The 21255-nt window shown below is 58.6% G+C and overlaps 2 protein-coding genes across 2 annotated transcripts in view; one reads left to right on the top strand and one right to left on the bottom strand.

Moving 5' to 3' along the window:
* The first annotated feature begins 1884 nt into the window (after positions 1-1884).
* Positions 1885-11057, top strand: SH2D7 (SH2 domain containing 7). Its single transcript, XM_006142617.2, has 6 exons — positions 1885-2060; positions 3800-3889; positions 5011-5176; positions 5468-5680; positions 8138-8824; positions 10892-11057. The coding sequence occupies exons 1-6, from the start codon at positions 1885-1887 to the stop codon at positions 10940-10942; spliced, it is 1383 nt and encodes a 460-aa protein (XP_006142679.1). The 3' UTR covers positions 10943-11057.
* Positions 11058-12679: 1622 nt separating this feature from the next.
* CIB2 (calcium and integrin binding family member 2) overlaps positions 12680-21255 on the bottom strand; it is a gene marked incomplete in the record, with an annotated part of 14076 nt that continues 5500 nt past the window's right edge. The window contains 4 exon segments of the mRNA XM_006142615.3: positions 12680-12959; positions 13312-13507; positions 16626-16773; positions 18124-18235. Coding sequence (XP_006142677.2) covers positions 12938-12959; positions 13312-13507; positions 16626-16773; positions 18124-18235 — 478 coding nt within the window.

Here is a 21255-nt window from a genome sequence, read left to right as displayed (position 1 = left end):
GCCTGCCTTGGGATCTTCACCTCCGCCCTGCAGCCATCCTGGGCTCTGCACCCTGGTGCACACAAAGCCTTTGTCTCTTTATGGAAATGACCAGGTCTTGCCATGAACGTCTTGCCTAAAGGAGGGAATGCCTCATGGAAAATTAGAGATGCACATTTCTTTGTATTTGAATACTTCCAATACCTCACTCTGGCACGGAGCCAGCTCCCATTAGAGCCCAGCAGCCTCCGCCTTTTCCATGCACGGTCCTCTCTGGTGTCTGGTGAAGCCTACAGACTTCTTGATAGAATTGATTTTTTTGGGGGGAGAGGTTTTTGCTATAGGGCGCATGCGTTCGCCAGAAAGACAGAGAGAGACAGAGAGACAGAAAGCAAGAAATCACCCCCCAGTGGGGATGGCCAAGCCACAATCCCTTCTCCTCCATCCTCCTCTTGGGATCTTGGCACGCACGCCCACACACATGCCCGGAGTGAGTTTAAGCTGCCGGGTCCAGGACTTGAGCCACGGTCAACTACATAAGAGTCCAGTGACATAGCCATTACGCTAACTGCTGGTCCCTTTTCTTCTCTTTAAGAGAGATTTTTGCTATAGGGTGCATGTACTCGCCAGAAAGAAAGTGAGAAATCACTTGCTGGCCACGCAGCAATCCCTTTTCCACTCTCCTCCTGGGATTTGGGGCACACATGCACACGTGCCCAGCGTGAGTTTTAAGTCCTCAGGTCTGGAATGCGTCGACTACGTGTGTGTGTGTGGGGGGGAGGAGGAGTCCAGCAATGTGACTGTTATGCCATCTGCTGGTTCCTAGAATTGATTTTTTAAAAAAATTTTAGACAGCATCTCACTGTCATGATCTTCCTGCCTTAGCTTGCCATGCACCCACTGCACTGGGACCAGCACCCAGGAAGTGGCCACAGTAAGGGGTGCGCAGGGACTACACCCACTGCAGGGGACCAGCACCTAGGAAGTGGCCACAGTAAGGGGTGCACAGGGACTGCACCCACTGCACTGGGACCAGCACCCAGGAAGTGGCCACAGTAAGGAGTGCAGCTGGGACTGCACCCACTGCAGGCAAGCTAAGGGACGAAGGCACAGGCATCTCACCAGGCTTTTCAGGGATGGCCCAAAATCCAACCCAGGCCTCCTGGCGGCCTCAGTCTCCTGAGTAGCAGCACCAAGCCGCATGTGCTGCTGTGGGCTAGGGTACATGCACTCACCAGAGTGAGACAGAAAGAGAAAGTGAGAAATCACCCCCCACGGGGCATGATCACACCTTCATTTCTCCCTCCTTTTAGGATTTTGGGCACACATACACATGCATCCGGGATGTTTTTCAAACTGCCAGAACTTGAACTCTACAGTCAGTCCCGTGGGATCCAGCTCCCATAACCACAGGTCATGGAGCCAGACCACAGAATGCTATGTTCCCGGGGTCCACACTTATGTGGCATACAGTAGGCACTCAATAAATCAGAAGAGGGAGGAGGAATTAAAACAGCGTAAAGCTTTTCTTCCAAAACCAAGCACCCTCTGTGAGAGAGGGAGACCTAGAATTGAAAGCCGCTGCCTGGCTAGCAGAGGTGCATGTGGGCCTCAGCCAGGCTCTGGTCTTCAGTGCAAGGAAGACCGGAGGTTGAAGGAAGGCGCCAAAGCTGCGGGTGGCTTCCCTGCTGGCCAGCAAGCCAGGGTCCTCCTCTCTACCACTCTCAGGCCGCCAGGGCGATGGTCTCCCCAGCATCTCCAGTCAGCCACCAGCCCAGGGGTGACAATAGGGCTCCTGTGTGCTGTGATGGGTGGGGAGGGCATGGGCTCAGGCAAATGAGCCAAGGCACCGCTGATATAGGGCGGGCGGCTGGCTGGGCTCTGCGTCCCTCAGTGCTCACCAGGATGGACGGCAGCCTGAAGCAGCCTGGCCTAGGGAGAGGGCCCGAGGGGGAGGAGGACAGCGGGTCCATGGCTCAGCTCCGGGAGCTGGCCCTGAAGTGGTTCATGGAGACGCAGGCCCCCTTCATCCTGCAGAACGGCGCCCTGCCCCCCTGGTTTCACGGTTTCATCACCCGCAAGTAAGTCTGCCCCCAACAGTGTGCCTGGTGGCCCCCACCCCAGGGACCGAGCAAGGCCTGGGGACCCTGGAGTCAACCGGTTCCTCCCTGCCCTCTCCCTGGGGCAGGGACCCCGGGAGGAGCAGACTAAGGAGTGCCACGTGATTTGGTGGTGGTGTCTGTGGGCAGGCAGGGGGAGGGTGTCGGAGGACAGGTCTAGGGTGGTTAGGGGCCGCCAGGCTGCCAGAAGGACAGACAGAAGGCCAGGTGGGAGCAGGTTGTACTCAGGCCGGCTCTGAGTAACTCGGGGGATAGCTCAGGGCCAGGTCATTCACTATTCAAACCGGAGCACTGTTACCAACTGAGCTAGGAGCCCGGTCAGAAACAGCACACCGGAGGGGCTGGCCAGATGGCAAGGTGGTTAAGGAGGCTGGATCACACATGGCCGACTGCATGGGTCAAGTCCTGGACCTGGCAGCTTGGGGAACACGTCAGATGCATGTGCCTATGTGCCCCGAATCCCAAGAGTAGAGTGGAGGAGAAGGGATTTTGGTCACTTCCCAAGGGGGTGCTTTCTCACTTTGTCTCCCTGTTGTTCTCCGGTGAGTGCGTATGCCCTATAACAAACCTGGATGTGTGGGTTCCCCAGGGAGAAACACCAAGGTGTAGGACTTGGCTTTCTGATAGGGCTGGCTCTTCAAGCTGCCCTATCAGAAAGCTGCCCTAGCGGAAGGGATGGCGACTCCAGCCTGTCACTACACAGCACCTGGCATGGAGCAGGGACCAGCTTTGAGGGTGTCGACCTGTGCAACCGCTCAGGGCCCTGTGCTGGGAGGCGCCCCACGCTGCGTTTAAGGCGGCACTGTCACTTATCTAGAATCCTTTATACGTTTTGGACAAGGGGCCCCACATTTTCATCTAGCAAAGGGCCCTGCCAATTATAGTGCTGATCTACACAGACCAGGAACTCAGTATTTGGTGAGTAAGAGGGTGAGGCAATATCTGGTCTCTGTACTGCCAAAACAAGACAGCTGGAATTTTCCACCATGCCTCCAAAATACTTGGCATTGTGGAGAAACACTCATAGCTGCCTGGGGTGGATGGGGACACGAAGGAGGGCAGGTCAATGCGGTTCTGACCAGGCTCGGACACGGCAGCCGCTTTGTCCCGCCAGGACTCCTGTGCTGGGCACATCCTGCACGCAGTAGGAGGAGAGAGACTCCCCTACCCCCAGCCCAAAGAGCCTCCAGCCGACTGGGCTCATTCTGGCTACACATCCGGGTGGAGCCCAGGTGGCAGGGTTCATACAGGACCCTAAGCAGCCCCAGACCAAGTCTTTTTTAAAAGAGATTTCTTGCTATAGGGCGCGTGCCCTTGCCAGAGAGACAGAAAGCGAGATATCACCCCCAAGACGGGGTGGCTACACCACAAACCCCTCTCCATTCTCCTCTCGGGATTGTGGGTACACACAGCCAGCATGAGTTTCAAGCCACCGTGCCTGCAACTCAAGCTACTCAGTCACGTCGGGGTCCAGGGACGCAACCACTAGACCAACTGCTGGCCCCACCAAACCGAGTCTTGAACTTGCTCATCTGAGTCCGGACAGGCCACAGAGCCAGCCAAAAGGCTGAGGGTGTTCTCTCTAAGGGGCAAGAGGTCTGGGACTCAAGGGCACAGTGGGGACCCTGGGCAGGCCTGAGTCAGGCTGCCTCTGCGGCTGAGCGGTGCAGGCCCCCGCTAATGGCGTGTCCTCTGCCCAGGCAGACAGAGCAGCTGCTCAGGGATAAAGCTCTCGGGTCCTTTCTCATCCGCCTCAGTGACCGGGCCACGGGCTACATCTTGTCCTACAGGTAAGAGGGGTTGCCCTCTGCGAGGGGCCAGGCAGGTTCTGCAGCAGGAGATGAACTGCAGCCTCCGGAGGGGCTGAGTGGCCAGGGAAGAACATGAACGTCCTCCCAGAGAAAGGCTGGAGAAGGCTTCACAGAGGGAGGGACCTTTGTGGCCAGCCCATGGCCTGGTCCTTAAGGCAGCTGAATCCCACATGACTGAGCACGTGGTTTGAGTCCTGGAACTGGTGACTTGAGAGAGACACCAAGCACACATGTACGTGCCCAAAAATCCCAAAAGGAGGGAGAAACGGAGGGGAAGGGATTGCCGCATGACCATTCCCCATGGGGGATGCTTTTTCCCTCTCTCTGGCAAGCATGTGAATCATCTGGTCATCAAAACAATCTTCTGAGAGAGTGTTCTTCTGGGTTATCAGGGAGACACAAATTGAAACTATAATGAATGGCTAAAACTGAAACAGAGCTGATCCCAAACAGCTGATGAGGACATGAAGCAACCAGCCTCTCATGCACTGCAACAATGTTACAGGGGACCGGACAACATCTCTTCTTCCTTTTAAAAGTTGCTAGAGGGCACCGTGGGATCCCTGGAGAGGCTATGGGGGGTTGGAGTGAGAAAGCACTCCCCCATGGGATATGGCCACACTTCAATCATTTCATCTCTCCCTTCTGTCTCATTTTTGGGTGCATGTGCCAGGCATGTGCGCGTGCGCGCACACACACACACACACACACACCCATTTTTTTTCACTGGGTCCAGTACTCGAACCGCGGTCAGTTACATGCGAGTTTAGAGACATAGTTATTATGCTAACTGCTGGTCCCTATGCATTTTGAGTTTCTAAACTCTCGCATTATTAGTTATCTTGTTGATGACTGAGCTTATTGGTACCCCCCTCCTAAATTTCCCACCCAAGATGAATGCCCCCATGCTCCCCCCAGTGCCAGCCCTGCCCGCCCTGGCTCCACCAGGACTCCAGCCCGATCCCTCCCTGAGGGACACAGCAGGGCTCCCGGTGGGGCCGGTGGCCAGGTCAGGCGGTGGAGCCAAGCCCTGTCCTGCACAGGGGAGGGGGTGGGCAGAGCCGAGGCCGCGCCCATGACCGCAGGTGCTTGTGTTGCAGGGGTGGCGACCGCTGCCGGCATTTCGTCATCAACCAGCTCCGAAACCGGCGCTACCTCGTCTCGGGGGACAACCTGAGCCACAGCACCCTGGCCGAGCTCGTGCGCCATTACCAGGAGGTGCAGCTCGAGCCCTTCGGGGAGACCCTGGCTGCTGCCTGCCCCCGGGTAGGCACCTCTCTTCCCTGGGGTGAGAGCGGCAGGGCAGGGTATCCAGGTGTGGGTGTCCATTCCTCGGGCTCATGCCTTTTCTCGTCCTCTCTATTCTGTCATCCAGGGGTGCTCAGTGTGTGGGGGAATCCTGGTTGCCGTCTGAAAAGGGGAGATGGTGGCAGCATCTTACTAGGGTCAGGGACCTGGTGGCAATGTTCCAGCCCCTTGCCAGCAGTCTCTGGAGGGCAGCTGGAGGCCAGCCAGGGGTTTGTGACCACCTACCCACTGTGTCCCCACCACCCTCAGCCGGAGGACGATGATCTGTATGATGCCATCACGCTGGGCCCCCACCAGAACAACCTAGGCCTGCAAATCCCACCTTCCCCGGAGCCCGCTGCTATGGTCCCAGACAAGGCCACCGGCCCCCGGCCCCCTCCAAAGACCCAGGTCTCCTTCTCCTACACAAAGAAGAGCCTGGACCTGAGTCCCCAGGATGCCTCTGAGGAGGAACATGTGCAGGTGAGGAGGATTCTGGCCGCCTGGAGGGAGGACACTAGGCCAGGGATGTGTGGGCCAGGCCCCAGGCAGGCCTAGACACCATGCAGGCCCACTCGCTCAGGCTGCAGAAGGCCAGCACCAGGCTAGAGAGATACGGAGTGGCTCGCCCACACCACGGCCTGCCTGGTTGCCCTGAGGCTCTGGCTTGGCCGCTGACTAGCTGTGACTGCGTGAGGTCCCTGGGCCTCGGTTTGCTGTCTCTGAGGCTCCTGGGAGGGTTGAATGGGAGGATGGACATACAGCCCCTGAAAATCCCTTAGTAAACTAGAGTGGGGATCTTGGGCTGGGTCCAGAGAAGCTGGACTGTCCAAGAGGAGCCGATCCCACATGGCGACTGTGGTTCGAATCCCCAGGCCGGTCAGCCTGGAACATGCCAGGTACATGTGTGTGAGGGCTCAGAATCCGATGAGTTGGAGGACTAGAAGGGGGATTGCAGCATGACCGGACCCCGTGGAGGGTGCCACGCTCTCCACACAGGCACATATGACTACAGAAAAAGGCCCACTATGCTCTTCTTTACTGCACCCCATGGAGGGCCTTAGAGACATTTTTCTTAATATATGGCAGATTGCAGCATGCCGAGGGCTTCTCCTATTTAGGATGAAATACAAAATCCTCCCAGGTCCACTAGAGCCTCACAGGTACCCCGCGACCTCTCCCCCTTCCTCTCTCTCCAGCCCCACAGGTTGTCCCCATACAGGGTCTGCATGGCCACACTCCCACTGCACCTGCTCTCAGCTGCATGCTCCCTCCTCAGAAAGGCCCACGTAGGGACCAGCAGGTGGTGTGGTGGTTAAGGGCATTGGATTCCCACATGGCTGAGCGCAGTTCAAGTATTGGACCTGGCAGCTTGCTCTCTCACTTTCTCTCTCTCTCTCTCTGCCTGGATCAAACTAAAAAACATAATAATAATAAATAAAGTTAAGTAAAATATTAAAAAAAAAAAAAAAAGAAAGGCCCACATAAACTGGGGCCAGCAGATGGCATACTGGTTACATGGCTGGATTCCCACCTAGTTGACTGTGGTTTAAGACCCAGACCTGGTAGCTTGAAACTCACACCAGGTGTGCGTGTGTGCATGCCTAAAATCCTGGGAGGAGAATGGAGAAGGGATCGCAGCACGGCCATCCCCCGGGGAGGGGTGGTGGTGTGTGATTTCTTACTTTCTGTTTTTCTGTCTCTCCGGCAAGCACATGTGCCCTATAGCAAAAAATCTCTTTAAACAAGGAAGAAAGAAAGAAAAAAGAAAGAAAGAAAGAAAAAAAGGCAGGCCGACCTAAACTACACTGAAACCCTCTCTCCACCATCATCCTACCCATTACCCTGGTTTGCCCTTCACAACCTGATCACCCGGTGCCGCCTTCTCTTACGGTGCACTGGTGTCTGTTTTGGTACCTCAAGCCACGTACCTCCAGAGGGCCTCGGCAAGCTCCCAGAAAGTGCACACTGAGAACAACGCATGGATTTCAAACACTCTGAGTCAAAATAGACTGAGCCAGCCCTCCCTGTAGCACAGTGGTCGAGCCCTCTGTACTGAAAGCGAGCACCGATGTGGCTGACTAGTTTGAATCCCAGTCCTGGAGTCTTGAAAAACACATGAGGCGGGGCCAGCAGGTGCCACTGTGGTCAACTCCCACATGGCTTGACTCCCAGACCTGGTGGCCTGCTTTCTCACTTTCTCTGTCTCTGGTGAGCACATGGGCCCTATATCAAATTAAATATAAAAATAAATAAATAAAATTAAATCATTCTTTTTTTATTTTAAAGAGAGAGTTTTGGTACAGGGCACATGTGCTTGAGAGAGAGAGAGAGACAGAAAGAGAAAAATCACCCCCTCCTCAGGGGAGATGGCCATGCTGCAATCCCTTCTCTTCCATTCTCCTCTTGAGATTTTGGGCACGCATGCACACACGCCTAGCGTGAGTTTAAGCCACTGGGTCTGGGACTCGAACCATGGTAGTCTATGTGGGAGTCCAGCGACGTAACCAATATGCCATCTGCTGGCCCCATTTAAGAATCCTTTAAATACACACACACAACTTAAACTGTCCTAATTGCTGGTCTTACTCCTCACCAACTCCTTGGCACCCGGGGCAGTGCTGGCACAGTGGGTCCTGCTATGTATCTGTGCATGCCCATCTGGAGGGTGTGGGCAGTGCATGGTGGGCTCCAGAGCTCTGAGGGACTGTGGCCTACACTGGGGGTGGGAGCAGCAGGGCAGGGAGCTCAAGTGGGAAACAGAGCTGGAGACACAGGCCTTGAAGGCCGAGGTAAAGGGGTGACTGAGTTCTGGCACAGGGGAGCTGGCAGCAACCCTGAATATCATGTGCCCAGCTCTTGCACGTAACAGGTACACTGAGGCATCTGAGAAAGAGGATGGGGCATGATTTAAGAGACTGTCTGTCCCTCTCTCCCCAGGACTCCGTCACAGTGCCCCCCCTCCCTGAGAGGAGTGCCTCCCTCCTGGAAGATTCTGTGGGAGGCCCCAGTGACATCATCTATGCAGACCTGAGAAAGCTGAATCAGGCACCGCGAGGCCAGGTCACAGAGGGCTCCGGCAGGCTTGGGCCGGGTCTGGCTGGCAGCGAGGCCTGCTCCCCAGGCAGAGCGGCCCCTAGGAGACTCTCGGATGGGGACCAGTACAGGCCTGAGAGGCCAAGACCTGCCCTCCCTGGGGTGAGCCCAGATCAGGGCCCTAGCGAGGCTTCCCCTTCCCAGGGGCTCCTCCTCCCTCCCAGTCCTGAGGCCCCAGGGTTCCTAGCAGTGCCCCGGAGGCAGGGGTCTCCCAAGCTGAGTGTAGGGGCCCAGCCCTGCTTCCAGGGCAGCTCTGTAGAGAGGAGCGAGTGCGCCGAGACAGCAGGCCTTCTGTTCGAGGTCAGGGAGGCAGTGGACCACGGAGGCAGGACCTATGAGCAGATCCCAGCCTGCTGGACAGGCCCTGCCAGACCCCCACGTCATGGGACCAGTCCCACATACAGCCAGCTGTCAGGGCCCGTGGACAGCAGCTACGAGAGGATCTCGGAGATCCCAGGACTCCCAGAGCCCAGGGACATCTACGAACAAATCCCAGCAACCAAGAACAAGGAGGCCGGACGGACGCATAAGGTGGGCTTCGTGGGAGTGGGGGCTGCCATAAGTGGGGGTGGCTGAGCTGCGGCCTCCACATGGGCAGGCCAGGTCACCCCTACTACCTGGAAGTGACCAGAATCTTCCAGCCCGAACCTCTGCCTGCTGGTGGTGTAGGAGAGGCAGCCACTGGATTTGGGGAGACAGGATTCCAGACTATGCTGTTCTCGGCAGCAGACGGGGGGCTCGGAGCTTCGGCGGGGGGGGGTGGTGGTGGTGGTGGTAGTGACCTTGGCCCCTGTCACAGCGTAGCCACTTCCTTGCCCTGAGGCCTTGGGCGAGATGGGTCTTCTGGGCAACTAAAGTCCTCAGATTTTGCAGGATAAAATATAGGACATCCAGGGACCAGCAGATGAGGTAATGGCTACGTCGCTGGACTCCCATGTGGTCGACCGTGGACCAAGTCCCGGACCCGGTGGCTTAAACTCACACTAGGCGCATGGGCGTGATGCCCAAGATCCCAAGAGGAGAATGGAGAAGGGATTGTGGCATGGCCATCCCCTCAGGGGGTGATTTCTTGCTTTCTGTCTTTCTGTCTCTATCTTTCTGGCGTACACGCCCTACAGCAAAAACCTTTCATTAAAAAAATGTATATATTTATAAATATATACGCACACATAGGACATGCAGATGAATTTGAATTTGAGATACGTTTTTGGCATGTCTCAAAACCTGCAACCATTCAGGCTAGTAGGTAGTGAAGAGTTTAAGGTGGCTGGGTCCCACAGGGCCGATTGTGCAGTTCGAGGTCTGGACCCCAAGGATCGAAAAACATGCCAGGGCCCACAGGTGAATGTTGGTTAGGCCGTGGACTCCTCCATGGCTGATCACAGCCCGAGTCCCAGACCTGGTGGCTTGAGAATCACACTAGGCACATGTGCGTGGGTGCCCAAAATCTCAAGAGGAAATCAGAGAAAGGATTATGGCGTGGCCATGCCCCCGGGGAGTGTTTCCTCTCTTCCTGTCTCTCTGGCAAGTGCACACGCCCTGTGGCAAAAACCTACACGAACATACACAAAAAAGCCAGGCACGTGTGCACAACGCCCTGAGAGGAGATGGAGAAAACGGGCTTGAGGTGTGGCCATCCTCCCCGGGGAGGTGACTCCTCACTTTCCCTCTCCATCAAGTGCAAACCAAACCAGCAAACAAGCAAAAACAACCTTCAGTTCAGAATTTCTCTGAAATTCAAATGAACTGGGCATCCCGTGTCCTCACCTGGTACACCCAGGACCTTCACTGCCTCATCTGTCAACGGGCCGATCTGGGCTGTGTCCGGGAGGCTCCCGGAGGAGAGCTGTGGATGTCCTCACACTCAGGGCATGGCCCAGAGGGGGCTCCCTGGGGCAGAGCTGCGCTCTCTGAGGTTTCCTGAGCAGGAAGGAGACAGGAAGTAGGGGTCAGAGGGGTGGAGGAGCCCCAGCCACAGCCTCACCCTGCTGAGCCCTGGAGACAGTAATGAGGGGAGACACTTCCCGCAGGCACACTCAGGCCTCCTCTCCAGCCCTCCCCGGCAGGAAGCCCTACAGGTTCTACCCCAGACAGGACAGGGCAGGGCAGGGCATTGCTGGGCCTGCACCCCTGCCCAGCAGCTGCCAGAGTCCTGGGCCTCCTGGGACCACAGACGGGGCAGTGGACAGTCCAAAAAACCCCAGAAGCCACATCTCATGTCCTCTCCAGTCCCTGGTGGCCCTGGGTGCCCCCTCCTCCCTCACCTAGGACACCAGTGCACCCCGAGGTCCCCGCTGGGTAGAGAACACTGGGGTTGGGATGAGGAGAGACCAGGGCGCTCAGGGAGGTGAGGGCTCAGCTTTACTCTGCCTTTCTCCACTCCTCTTCCCCTTCCCCCTCCTTGCCAGAAGCCATCAATCTTGCATCCAAACTGGAAGGCCCAAGGGGAACCTCAGGCCCTGGGAGAGGCTTGTGGTACAGCCACAATACCCAAACTCAGCCCCAGTGCCTGGGCTTGGGCTGGGGGGGAGGGGGACTCTAGGCCTCTCCTTCCCTGTCCAGGGCCTCAGACCCCCAGCATCTCTCCCCTCCTTACAGCCCGACAAGCTCAGGAGGCTCTTCTTCGCCGACAAGAAGCACAAATTCTGAGTTGGGCCTGCCACCTGCAACCCCCACCTGTGGGCTTCCTGGTCGCCCGGATGTGATGCAGCCCCAGAAGGTGCCCGGGACCCCAGACCCATCCAGCCTGCCCTGGAACCAGGCGCAGAGACACAGCGGGAAGCCTGCCTGGAGAGGGACAGGAAGGGACCGGCCAGCGCCTGCAGCTCTGGGCTGTGTCCTGCCTCCTGGGCCCTGCCATTCGCACGGGTCGGGCGCTGTTTCCTGGATGAGATGCAGAGCACTGGGCTGAACCCTCCAGCCTGCCGCCCACCTCCAGCGCTGGGTGGACATGCCCGGTGCCGGGACGGGCACTTCCTAGCTGGCCAGTGGCTCGAGAAGGAAACCAGTTTCCCTCCTCTGGCCCCATCAGAGCGACGTCCTCAGCTCCTGCCCAGGACAGGAAGTCGGAGCAGGGACACCCAAGGCCCAGCCTCGGAGGCGACGGCTCTGACCCTGGAGCAGGCTGGCCCCGGGACAGCCCCCGGCTCCTCTCTGCCGTCAGCCCGGCCTCACCGTGCACGCTGGCCAGTCCCTCGGGTGCCCGAGAGGCGCGGCTGTGCCTGGGGCCACGCGGCTGGCGGGGCCAGGGCGGACACCGCTGGGAGGCTTGAGAGGGCTCCCCTCCCCGTCACCCCACCTGCCCTGGGCCTCCAGCCAGTCCTGACCTTCGGGGGGCTCTCAGACCGGCCCAGGAGGCTGACCCCCCAGTGAGGTCACAGGGCACCGGCCTGCACACGGGGTCACGGGCCTGCCGCTCCATCCTGAGCACGGGGAGGCTCTTCCCTCTCTGCTCCGGGGTCCTGCCCACTTCCTTCTCACCCACGTGCGCCCCACGGGGAACAACTGGCCTGCTGCCCGGGGCCCTGGGCATGACGCAGACCAGAACCCGCCAGAGGCCTCCCTCTTCCCCCTCCTGACGGGCAGCGGGGTCCGGGGGACCTACCGGGGGCGGCCGGGCACCCTCGGACACACGGCCCTCCCTCAGACACGCAGGGGCCCACAGCCACGCGGGTCTGCAGCGCCGAGTGAAGCGCTCCGTGGACGGGAAGCCTCGGCCCTGTCACCCAGCATCCTTCCCGGGCGAGCGTGTGCTTTCCTCAGGGCCCACGCGGCAGTGGAGTCAGTTCCCTCCGTCCCCAGGGCAAGTGCGCGTGCGCGTGTGCGTGCGCATGCGCATGGGGGACGCGCACAGAACGCTTCCCAACGTGGTGCACGCAGCGTTGGAGAAAGTGTTTTTTTTGTTTTGTTTTGTTTTTTTTCAGTTTTTGATACAGGGCGCATCCACTCACTGGAGATAGATAGAGAAAGAGAAAGGGGGAAGTGGGAAATCACTCCCCAGGAGGGATGGCCACACCACAATGCCCCATCCTCTGGATTTTGGGCACGCGTGCACATGTGCAGGAAGTGATTTTCAAGCTGCCGGTCCAAGACTCAAAACCACACAGTCGGCCAGGCGGGACCGCTGTCTTAACCTCCACGCCACCTGCTGGTGCCGGAAAGTGTTTTAATCCCAGGAATTCACAAATCTGAGAACAGCACACACCAGTGGGGTGGGGAGGGTGGCGGGCCGTGCTCCTGACCTGAGGCACACACACGGACAGAGCTTCACATCGGGGAGGCTTGGGAGGAGGGACAGGCAGGGGCGCGGTGCAGCCCAGTCTTGGGGGCTGGAGAAAGATTGCATAGCTCATTAGAACCCCCGCGTTTTTCTTTTCTTTTTTTTTTTGCTCTGCCCTGAGGAGCAGTGTCTGAGTCACACACTCTAGGTGGGGTATGGGGGTGGTTGGGGCGGGCCTGGAGGGGCCCTGGAAAGGGTCCGAGCCCTCACATCCTTTCCCTGGTTAAGGTTTTTTTGCTGAAAGGGCCACACAGAGAGTCTGTGGGGCTAAAGCCCCGAGGCCGCAGCTCCTTTCTGGAGAGCCTGGAGGCCACGCCTGCGGACAGCAGGGCTGGCAGCTTCCACGCCTCTGCAGCCTCTGCTCCTCAGATCCGGACATGGAAAGTGCTGGAAAGAGAGATAAGACAAGAGCCGGTGAGAGGCGCTGGGCTGGGCAGGCGGAAGCTAAGACCTAACCAGGTCCCTTAGGGAGCCCTGCCCAGAGGGTGTGGTCAGCACCCAGGCCTCAGGAACAGCCGTCCCCAGGGACTCTGCCCTCCCATCATAACCAGGTCTTCTTCCCGAGTCTGGTCCTGCAGGAAGCAAGTGCCAGTCCCATGTCAGGGAGCTGGGCCTCGGCCAGACCTCCTGCTTCCCGGCTGGTACACCCCTGCCACCGCGTCCCCACGGCCAGGCTGCCAGGCTGCAGCCCTGACATTCCAGCCTGCCCCGCCCAAGCCCAGCCCCGGGGTGGCGGCACCTCAGGAAGTCAGGGGCCTTGGCGATCATGTCCTCGAAGTCGGCGAAGCCCAGCTTGCCGTCGCCGTCCAGGTCGGCCTCCTCGATGACCTTGTCACACACCAGCACCACCTCGTCTTCTTCCAGCTCGGACTTGGTGAGCCGGGCCAGCGTCATCTCCAGGTCCTCCTTGCAGATGAAGTTGTCGGTGTTGAAGTCTGTGGGGCCGGGGTGCGGGCGGGATGGTCAGGCTGACCCTGAGGGGGACTTCTTCCCCCCAGTGGCACCTCCCCCAGCCCAGAGCACTCTCGGATACTGGGTCCTTGTCCCCGGCTGAGGGAGACCAAGGGGACTCGCCTACAAGGCATATCGGAAATATCGCATTCCCGAGTGACACTCGGGCGTCCTCGGAACCCCACGGCGACTGTATGTACAACCGCAGCCTCAGACAGTCCGGAGGTCCAAATCGGAGGCTCCCTGGGACCTCCTCCAGGCTCAGGCCAGATGGTTCTCCTGGCCTCACCCCGCAATGGACTTCTACAACTATGGAAACCAAGGCCCAGAAAAAACAGCCCGGCAGAGAATCATTGAGAAACGGAGCAGAGATTCTGACATGGCCAATTCCACCCGACGACCGGCGTTTTCCACGCTGCCCTGTGTGACCCCAGGCAGGCCTCGAGTCCTTCATGCCAGGTCCCAAGACCTGGAAGGTCCTCCGAGAGAGGCCCCGAGGCTGGCCTTTGTACACCCAGAGCAGAGATCACGGCTGGACTCTACTTGGCAGAAAGCACGACTCCTGCCCCAGTCCACAGTAAAGTGGCCCAGAGGGCTGAGCCATGCACGGGCTTATCCTGGTGAACTCTACCCCGCTCCCCCATTTTCAACCCAAAGACCTGACTTTATTATTATGTTTTTTCAGTTTTGCCAGAGAATGTGTGCACTCTCCAGAAACAGAGAAAGAGAAAGGGAAAGGGAGGGGCCAGCAAGAGACCGGACATGCATGTCCATGCCCAAAAATCTGAGAGGAGAATGGAGAAGGGATTGTGGTGTGGCCATCCTCCCTGGGGAGTGATTTCTCACTTTCTGTCTCTCTCTAATGAGCACATGCACCCTGTAGCAAAAATCTGTCACAAAAAAAGAAAGGGAAAAGGAGAAAGTGCCCCCCCGCCCCCAGTAGGGGTGATCATGCCTCATCCCTTCTCCTCCATCTCCCCCTCTGGTCAGGACTTTTGCACGCAGATACACCTGGCATGTCTTTCAACCACCAGGTCACGGGGCTGGGCCCAACAGCCCGATCACTGAATATGCTATTTCTCCTGCCCCTGAGCAAACCTGCTCACCCTCAAACATCACCTTCCAACAGGAGGTCTTTCTAGAAACGAAGACCCCCTCCTCAGTTCCTCCCGCCCACTGGGAGGACCCGAGACCCCAACGCTCTCGTTCTCACTCACTCGCCTTTTCCTTTGTCTATTGATTCCTTTCCTCTCTGTGTGAGAGAGAGCATCTCTGAGAGGGCCTCCACGCCACAGCCCACCCCCAGCCTCAGATGGATCACACACATGTGCATATGCACGTGCACGCCTGGTGTCCTCGGGGAAGTTCCCAGACATGCATCCCGAACCTCCCCAAGGGGTCAGTCTCACAGAGCACTCGGTTCCACCCCGGTGCCACCACGCAGTCCCCTCCCTTAGTTTTCAAAATCAGCCTATCAGGAGGGAACAGTCCGGCTCCCTGCCACACGATGAAGGCCAGTGGGCTGAGAAGGACGAGGAGCCTGCCTGGGGTCACTGCCTGGGTCAGTGCTGGATCCCGGGGTCCCGGCCCTTAGCAGGTGCCCTGTGCTGTCCAGCTCCACCCCAGCCAGAGACACCTCCAGGGGTCACCTCCGGGGTGGCACGCGGCTGTCCTCGCAGGGGGACACCATGGGCTCCCTGAAAGGGTAGCTGGCTGGGAGGACCGCAGGGATGCAGCGCGACCCAAGGAAGGACACGGATTTCCAGCATGCAGCAGAACCAGGGAACAGGCAGGGGAGCGCGTCCCTTGGGCTTTCAAGGACACACAGCCTGGCTGACTCAGCTCGGAGCTTCTGACCTTTCAGACTAGAAAAGAATAAATCTCTACAAAACAAAACAAAACAATTTGGCTTGCTGGCCAGCTAGGTACCTCTGAGGGTTGACAACGTCAGGATTTCTGTCCCCATTTTATGGGAGGAAACGGAGACCCCTTGTGCTCTGTACTCCCCCTTCCCAGAAGGCCAGGGGCCCGGGTCTGGAGGTGATGTCACATGCCCACACAGACGTGCTTGGAGCCGGGCAGACAGGCCGGGACTGACTTTCTGACGGGCAAACACATGAAGGTGCACAGAGGCGTCCAAACCCAGGTCCTCCGAAATAAGCACAACTGTAAAATGAAAAGCCTCGTCAGGCCCTGTGGCCTGGGATATGCTGGCTGCTCAGAGGTGCTGAGGACAGGAGGTTTGTCTGAGGCTCTCCTCGGCCAGGACGGGCCCCAGCCCCTCTAGGCCCCCGGTGTCCCCACCTGAGGACTGTCTGAGGCCTGCCAGGCTCACAGTGGCGGGCTGGATGGGTGAGCTGGTTTTCTTCCTCGGGCTGTGGGAGGAGCTGCACTTCTTGGTTCGTGGGTCTCTGGCACCCTCTGGTGGCTGACGAGACTGTAGAACCCAGGGCTGGGCTGGGTGGGCCAAAGTAGCCCTACTTCCGCAGATTCTGGAAGCCTCCCTCCCAGTCTGGCCTCAGCACCACGGCCCAGGCCTCCTCTCCAGCCCCCAGACTCACTCTGATTCCTCCAGTTCACGCCTGGAGGCTGCTGAGTGAGCTTTCTAGAACACAGGTCTGCCCCTTCCCACCTGAACCCTGCAGTGCCAAGGCAGTTTTGCTGGTGCAAACCAGGGGGTGGAGAGCTGGCCCCAGGCCACCTCTCCAGACCTCTCCCAGCTCCACACGTGGCCTCCACACGTGGCCGGTAGGCGGGAGATGTGTCCTGAGCCTCCTCGGTGGCCGCCTCTGTGGGTGTGCCTGACCTCTGCTCTAAGCCACCGTTCTCTGGCCCTCACAGGCCTGCTCTGGTCTGCCCATCTATGAGTCCTGGCACTGACCACACCACGAGTGGCCGAGCTCCTCCTGTCCTCAGGACCCCACCCGCGGCACTCGGGTCTGTCCCCTCAGCCGGCCACTGGACAAGCTCTCTCAGAGAGCAGATCCGCCTCTTTGTCCTGCATGTCTTATGTCCCCAGGGGAGCCAGCAGTAACGGTGGCCTGAGGGACCCAAACGCCACTGCTCTCTGTCTCACGACCAACCCTGCCAGACCCTCCTTACCGTAGATCTTGAAGGCATAGTTTGCCTTGAGGTCGCGGGGAGCCGACTCGCAGAGCACCGAAAACATGTCCACGAAGTCATTGAAGGTCAGGTTGCCCTGGCCATCCTCAGAAAAAGACTCCACGATCCTTTCCTTGAAGGGATTCTCCTGAGAGGGATGAGCACAACTCACCGTGGGCGTGGAGGTGGGAGGGCTGCAGAGCCAGGCCGCATCACCCACAGGCCCTCAGATGGGGCCCCCGATCCCTCCGAGTCTCCGTTTTCCCGACTAGCAGAGCAGGCAACGGGTTAAAGCACGGAAGATGCTGTCTCAAGGTCTGGCACGGCGGCACCCAGTTACGCCATGTCCTGTCGTTAAGACGACACAGGGCCGGCGCATGGCCTAGAGCTGAGCAGAGCCAGATCCCACGCGGCTTGAGAAATACGAGGTGGCGTGCATTGTGCCCTGATGCATGGAGGCGTGGAGGATTGTGGGTGACCACGTGCCCACGGGGTGGTGCTCACTCGCTCTCCCTGTCTCTCGCTCCCTCTCTGGTGAGCACACACACCTTCCGACAATTAAAAACAAAAAACCCCAGCGTCTAGTCTTCCCTCCCAGATGAGTGAACTTGAGTGGGCATATTTATTTATTCATTTATTTATTTTAAGAGATATTTTTTGCTATAGGGCGTGTGCGCTTACCAGAGAGACAGAGAGAGAAATAGACAGAAAGTGAGAAATCACCCCCCCAGGGGGGACAGCCACGCCGCAATCCCTTCTCCTCCATTCTCCTTCCGGGATCTTGGGCACGCACGCACGCACACGCACCCAGCTTGTTTTAAGCTGTCGGGTCTGGGACTAGAACCACAGTAAACTATGTGGGAGTCCAGAAACGTAAGCATCATGCCAGTTGCTCATCTTTCGAGCGGGTATTTTGGAAAGCCCCTAGGTAATATGGGCTACGTTCGAGCCCGAGAAGGGGCACTGTGAATGTCCATGCTGACCTCGGGGAGAAGCCACGCCAGACGAGGGAGTGACGGAACGATGGTCTAGAAAAAGCAGACAGTGGCTAGCAGGTGGAGTGGTTGTTAAGGCGCTGGACTCCCACATAGCCGACCAAGGTTTGAGTCCTAAACCTGGCATCTTGCCTTCTCACTTTCCCTCTCTCTGGTCAAATTAAAAAAGAATAAAGTTAACTAAAATAATTAAAAAATAAAATAAAATAAAAGGATAGAAAAAGCAGACACAAGCCCTGCCAGGTTCGGCAGGCTGGGGCCATTCTACGAAGGGGCAGGGAGTGAGCACTGGCCCAGAGGCGGCCACTGCTCACAGCACCCAGACGGAGCCCGCGACACACAGAGTGGCACAGTGAGTGTGCTGGGGAGGGGACAAGAGCAGGGGCCCTGACAGTGATCTGCTCAGGGCCCCACCAACTCTGGGTGCCTCTGCGGCCTACCCAGGGGTGCGGGTCCCTGCCCCCAGCCCACCTGCCCTGCCCGCAGCCAGGCCGCTCACCTACCCGGAGCTCCGGCATCTGGACGATCAGGCTCATGGGCACGTGGACGATGGGGTTCTTCCTGTAGTCCATGGGGACAAGGTTGGGAGCCAGCTCGTAGAACCGTGCGTGGAGCCTTCGGGGGAAGGAGAGGAAGTGTGGGGGCCGCCCTCAAGCCCCCAGTCGCCTGTTGCACCCTCTCTGGGCCTCTGACTCTGATGGCCCACCCAGCCAGGACAGGTGAGGGGTCAAGGGGAGGCCACCCATTCTGCCCACAGGGGGGTGTGGGAGGGAGCTCTTCCCAGGAGAGGGTGTACGTACACGTCACGACCACCGCCATGGCCCTGATCCTGATCCCACCCCCAGCCAGATCATTTTACTGTTTCCCCTGTGACGTCCCCTTGGGGTGTTCTATGCTCCCGGCATCGCGGTAAATCCTTAGCACACATTGGCTCAGCACACCAAGGTGAGGAGGCTGCAGGAGATTCGTCTAAGGCTGCACAACTAGGAAGTGCCCAGGGCCAGGGCCAGGGGTGCACACCCGGAGCGGACACTGACCCATTCACCCTCCTGCCACTTGTGAAGTCCATCAAGGCCCTGCCCAGTTCCTGGAACTCCGGAAGAACACTCAGAAGCTCCACATCCTTGGGAAGCCCCTGTGGATGGGCCCTCCAAACCTTTCCCCAGCTGGGAACCCTGACCATGCCCACTGCCCTGGGCCTGGCCCTCCTTGCTGAAGGGACGGGCCACCAGCTCCGGCCCCAGTCTCCTGCCCTGCGCTCGGAAGGCCACATCCTCCTAGAACACTGGCCACCCCACCAAGCTGCGTGGACCCTTGGAATGAACCCCCTGCCCAACCCTGTTTACGGTCCCCTGCCCCATGTCCCCGTCCAGGTCTTTCCATCTCAGAGAGCAGCCCCCACCCCAAGACAGGCAAGAACTGTGCTCACGTGGCACCGCGTCCGTGCAGTGCTGCTAGGGGAAGGGACGGGTGCAGGGTCCTGACGGGATTGTGCAGGGGACCTGGCCGATAGAGGCCTGGGCTACAGGACTGGATCAGCTGTTGGCTCCTCCCCACTGGTCAAGTTACTGGCATGTTTCAGAGCTTGCCCAGGGGAAAATGCACAGCAAGATGCGACAAGACCACTTCCCCGAAAAAGGGCCTGAAATCACAGAGGCTCCCTGGCTTGGAGGCAGAGCTGGAGGGGAACACCCTCAAAGCCTGTCCTTTGGTTGTGCAGGTGGCAGCAGCATGCTGAGACCGTCCACAAGGGGGCGCTCTAGGACTTCCTTTGCTCCTATTGTCTGCCTTGAGGAAAACTTGCCTTTAAAAAAAAAAAAGATTTTTGCCATAGGGCACGCACTCACCAGAGAGAGACAGGGAGAAGGAGGGTGAGAAAGCACTGCTCACAGGGATGGGCCCCTGTAACTCCTCCATTCTCCTCTCAGGGTTTCGGGCACGCGCTCATGCACACCTGGTGTGTTTTTCAAGCCACTAGATTCCAGATTTGAACTGTGCTGTTGGCTGTGTGGGATCCAGCCCCTTAACCACCATAACCACCACGCCACCCTGTGATCTGACTTTCTGATAAACATATACAGAAGACAAGTACTGGCACAACAGACATCAAAAGACTGAGAGTCGTTATTTCGGAAGGGTAGGTAGGCTTATTTCCCACCTCGAGGCTGGCTTCATTTCCTAATTGTTCTGAGTCGCGCTGTATTATATATGCAAAAAAAAAAAAAAAGCTGGTGGTAATGGACACTGCAGTTTTCCAAAGCTTGGGAAAATAAACCAATAACGTAGCAAATGGGTGACTATTTGGGTGCTGGCTGGGTGGGCCTCTCTCTGAAAAGAGGGGTCAAGGACCCCGTCCGCTCTTCGGGAAGCACGGCCTAACCGGGGCGGGGTGTAAGCTGTGCCCTAGCCTGGAGAAAGCCAGGTGCCTGAGGGTAAGCCTTGTGCATAGGGAGCCGGACCCCACATAGCCCAGCGCAGTTCAAGGCCCGGCCTGGCAACTCGGAAAACATGCCAGGTGCGTGTGCATGCGTGACCACAATCCTGACAGGAGGGCGAGATGGAAGAAAAGATGGCGGTGTGCAGACCCTGTGAGGGGTGCTCTCGGTTTCTGGCGCGTACATGTGTGTTTTGGCAAGAAAGCAAGGGAAATAAGGAAGGAAAGAAAAAAGGGGCAGGTGCCTGATGGGATGTGCCGCCCACTCGGGCTCAGTGTGGGGAGGAAGAGCCACGCCCGGGAGAGACTGGATGTGCCTGGCAGGGGCGCCATCCAGCCCGTGGTTGTCTCAGTATCACCGACCCAGGGCTGCCAGAGCACAGGGCCCCAGGCCGCAGAGCGGCAGCTCCTGCTCAAGTTTCCTCCTGGCCGTCCCCGTTCTACAGGAGAAACGGGCCCAGGGAGGGCTGGACACCTGCCCGAGAGCCAGAGCTGGGGACAGGGGCAGAGCCAGGTGTGCGGAGGCCAGGCGGGAACGGCAGCCTGGGCAGAGGGAGGGCCGAGGCACTGCCGTCCGAGCAGCAGTCAGGACGGACAGACCGGCAGGGCTCTCCTGGGAGGCTGCAATGGGCTCAGCCCAGCCTGCCCATCGATCTCCACGGAACGTGATCCTGGGTGTCGCTCGCTTTTAGTGCTACCTGATAGCAAGGCCAGGCAGGTTTCCTGGCACCCCACTACTCCTGGCCAGCTGGTCCGGGGTGGGGCTGCAGACCCCCTCCGAATCTCCTCCCGGTCCAGGCCCACCCTCCGCTGCAGTACCCAGGAGGGGGCTGTCCCGGGAAGGAGGAGACCCCTGGTGGGCACACTCTGCCTATGACATGCCCCAGGCATGAGGACTTCAAACCCGGAGCCGGAGGGCCCTTGGGGACTCCAGGGCAGAAGCCAGGGACTCTGCTGCGGCAGGCCTGGGGCCTCCAGGGGCCCGATTTCCAGGCCCCCCCTGCCTTTGCCTCGGCCAAGCTGCCAAGTCCATCCGTAAGAGCGGACGCAGGGATCCTCCTGCTACGACGACATCGTGAAGAGTAAACGAAAATGTGCCGAAGTGGACACTCTGTTCCTGGAGGTCTGGGCCCAGGGAGGAGGGGCAGTCCTCCTGCCCTTACCGCGGTGCAGGGGAGTGGAGTCCCAGCCAGCCCGCCCC

The sequence above is a fragment of the Tupaia chinensis genome, unplaced genomic scaffold, assembly GCF_000334495.1.
Source record: "Tupaia chinensis unplaced genomic scaffold, TupChi_1.0 Scaffold000078_1, whole genome shotgun sequence".
NCBI classification, from domain to species: Eukaryota; Metazoa; Chordata; class Mammalia; order Scandentia; family Tupaiidae; genus Tupaia; species Tupaia belangeri.
Note: the sequence above shows the minus strand (reverse complement) of the source record. Positions and strands in the feature narration are given on the sequence as shown.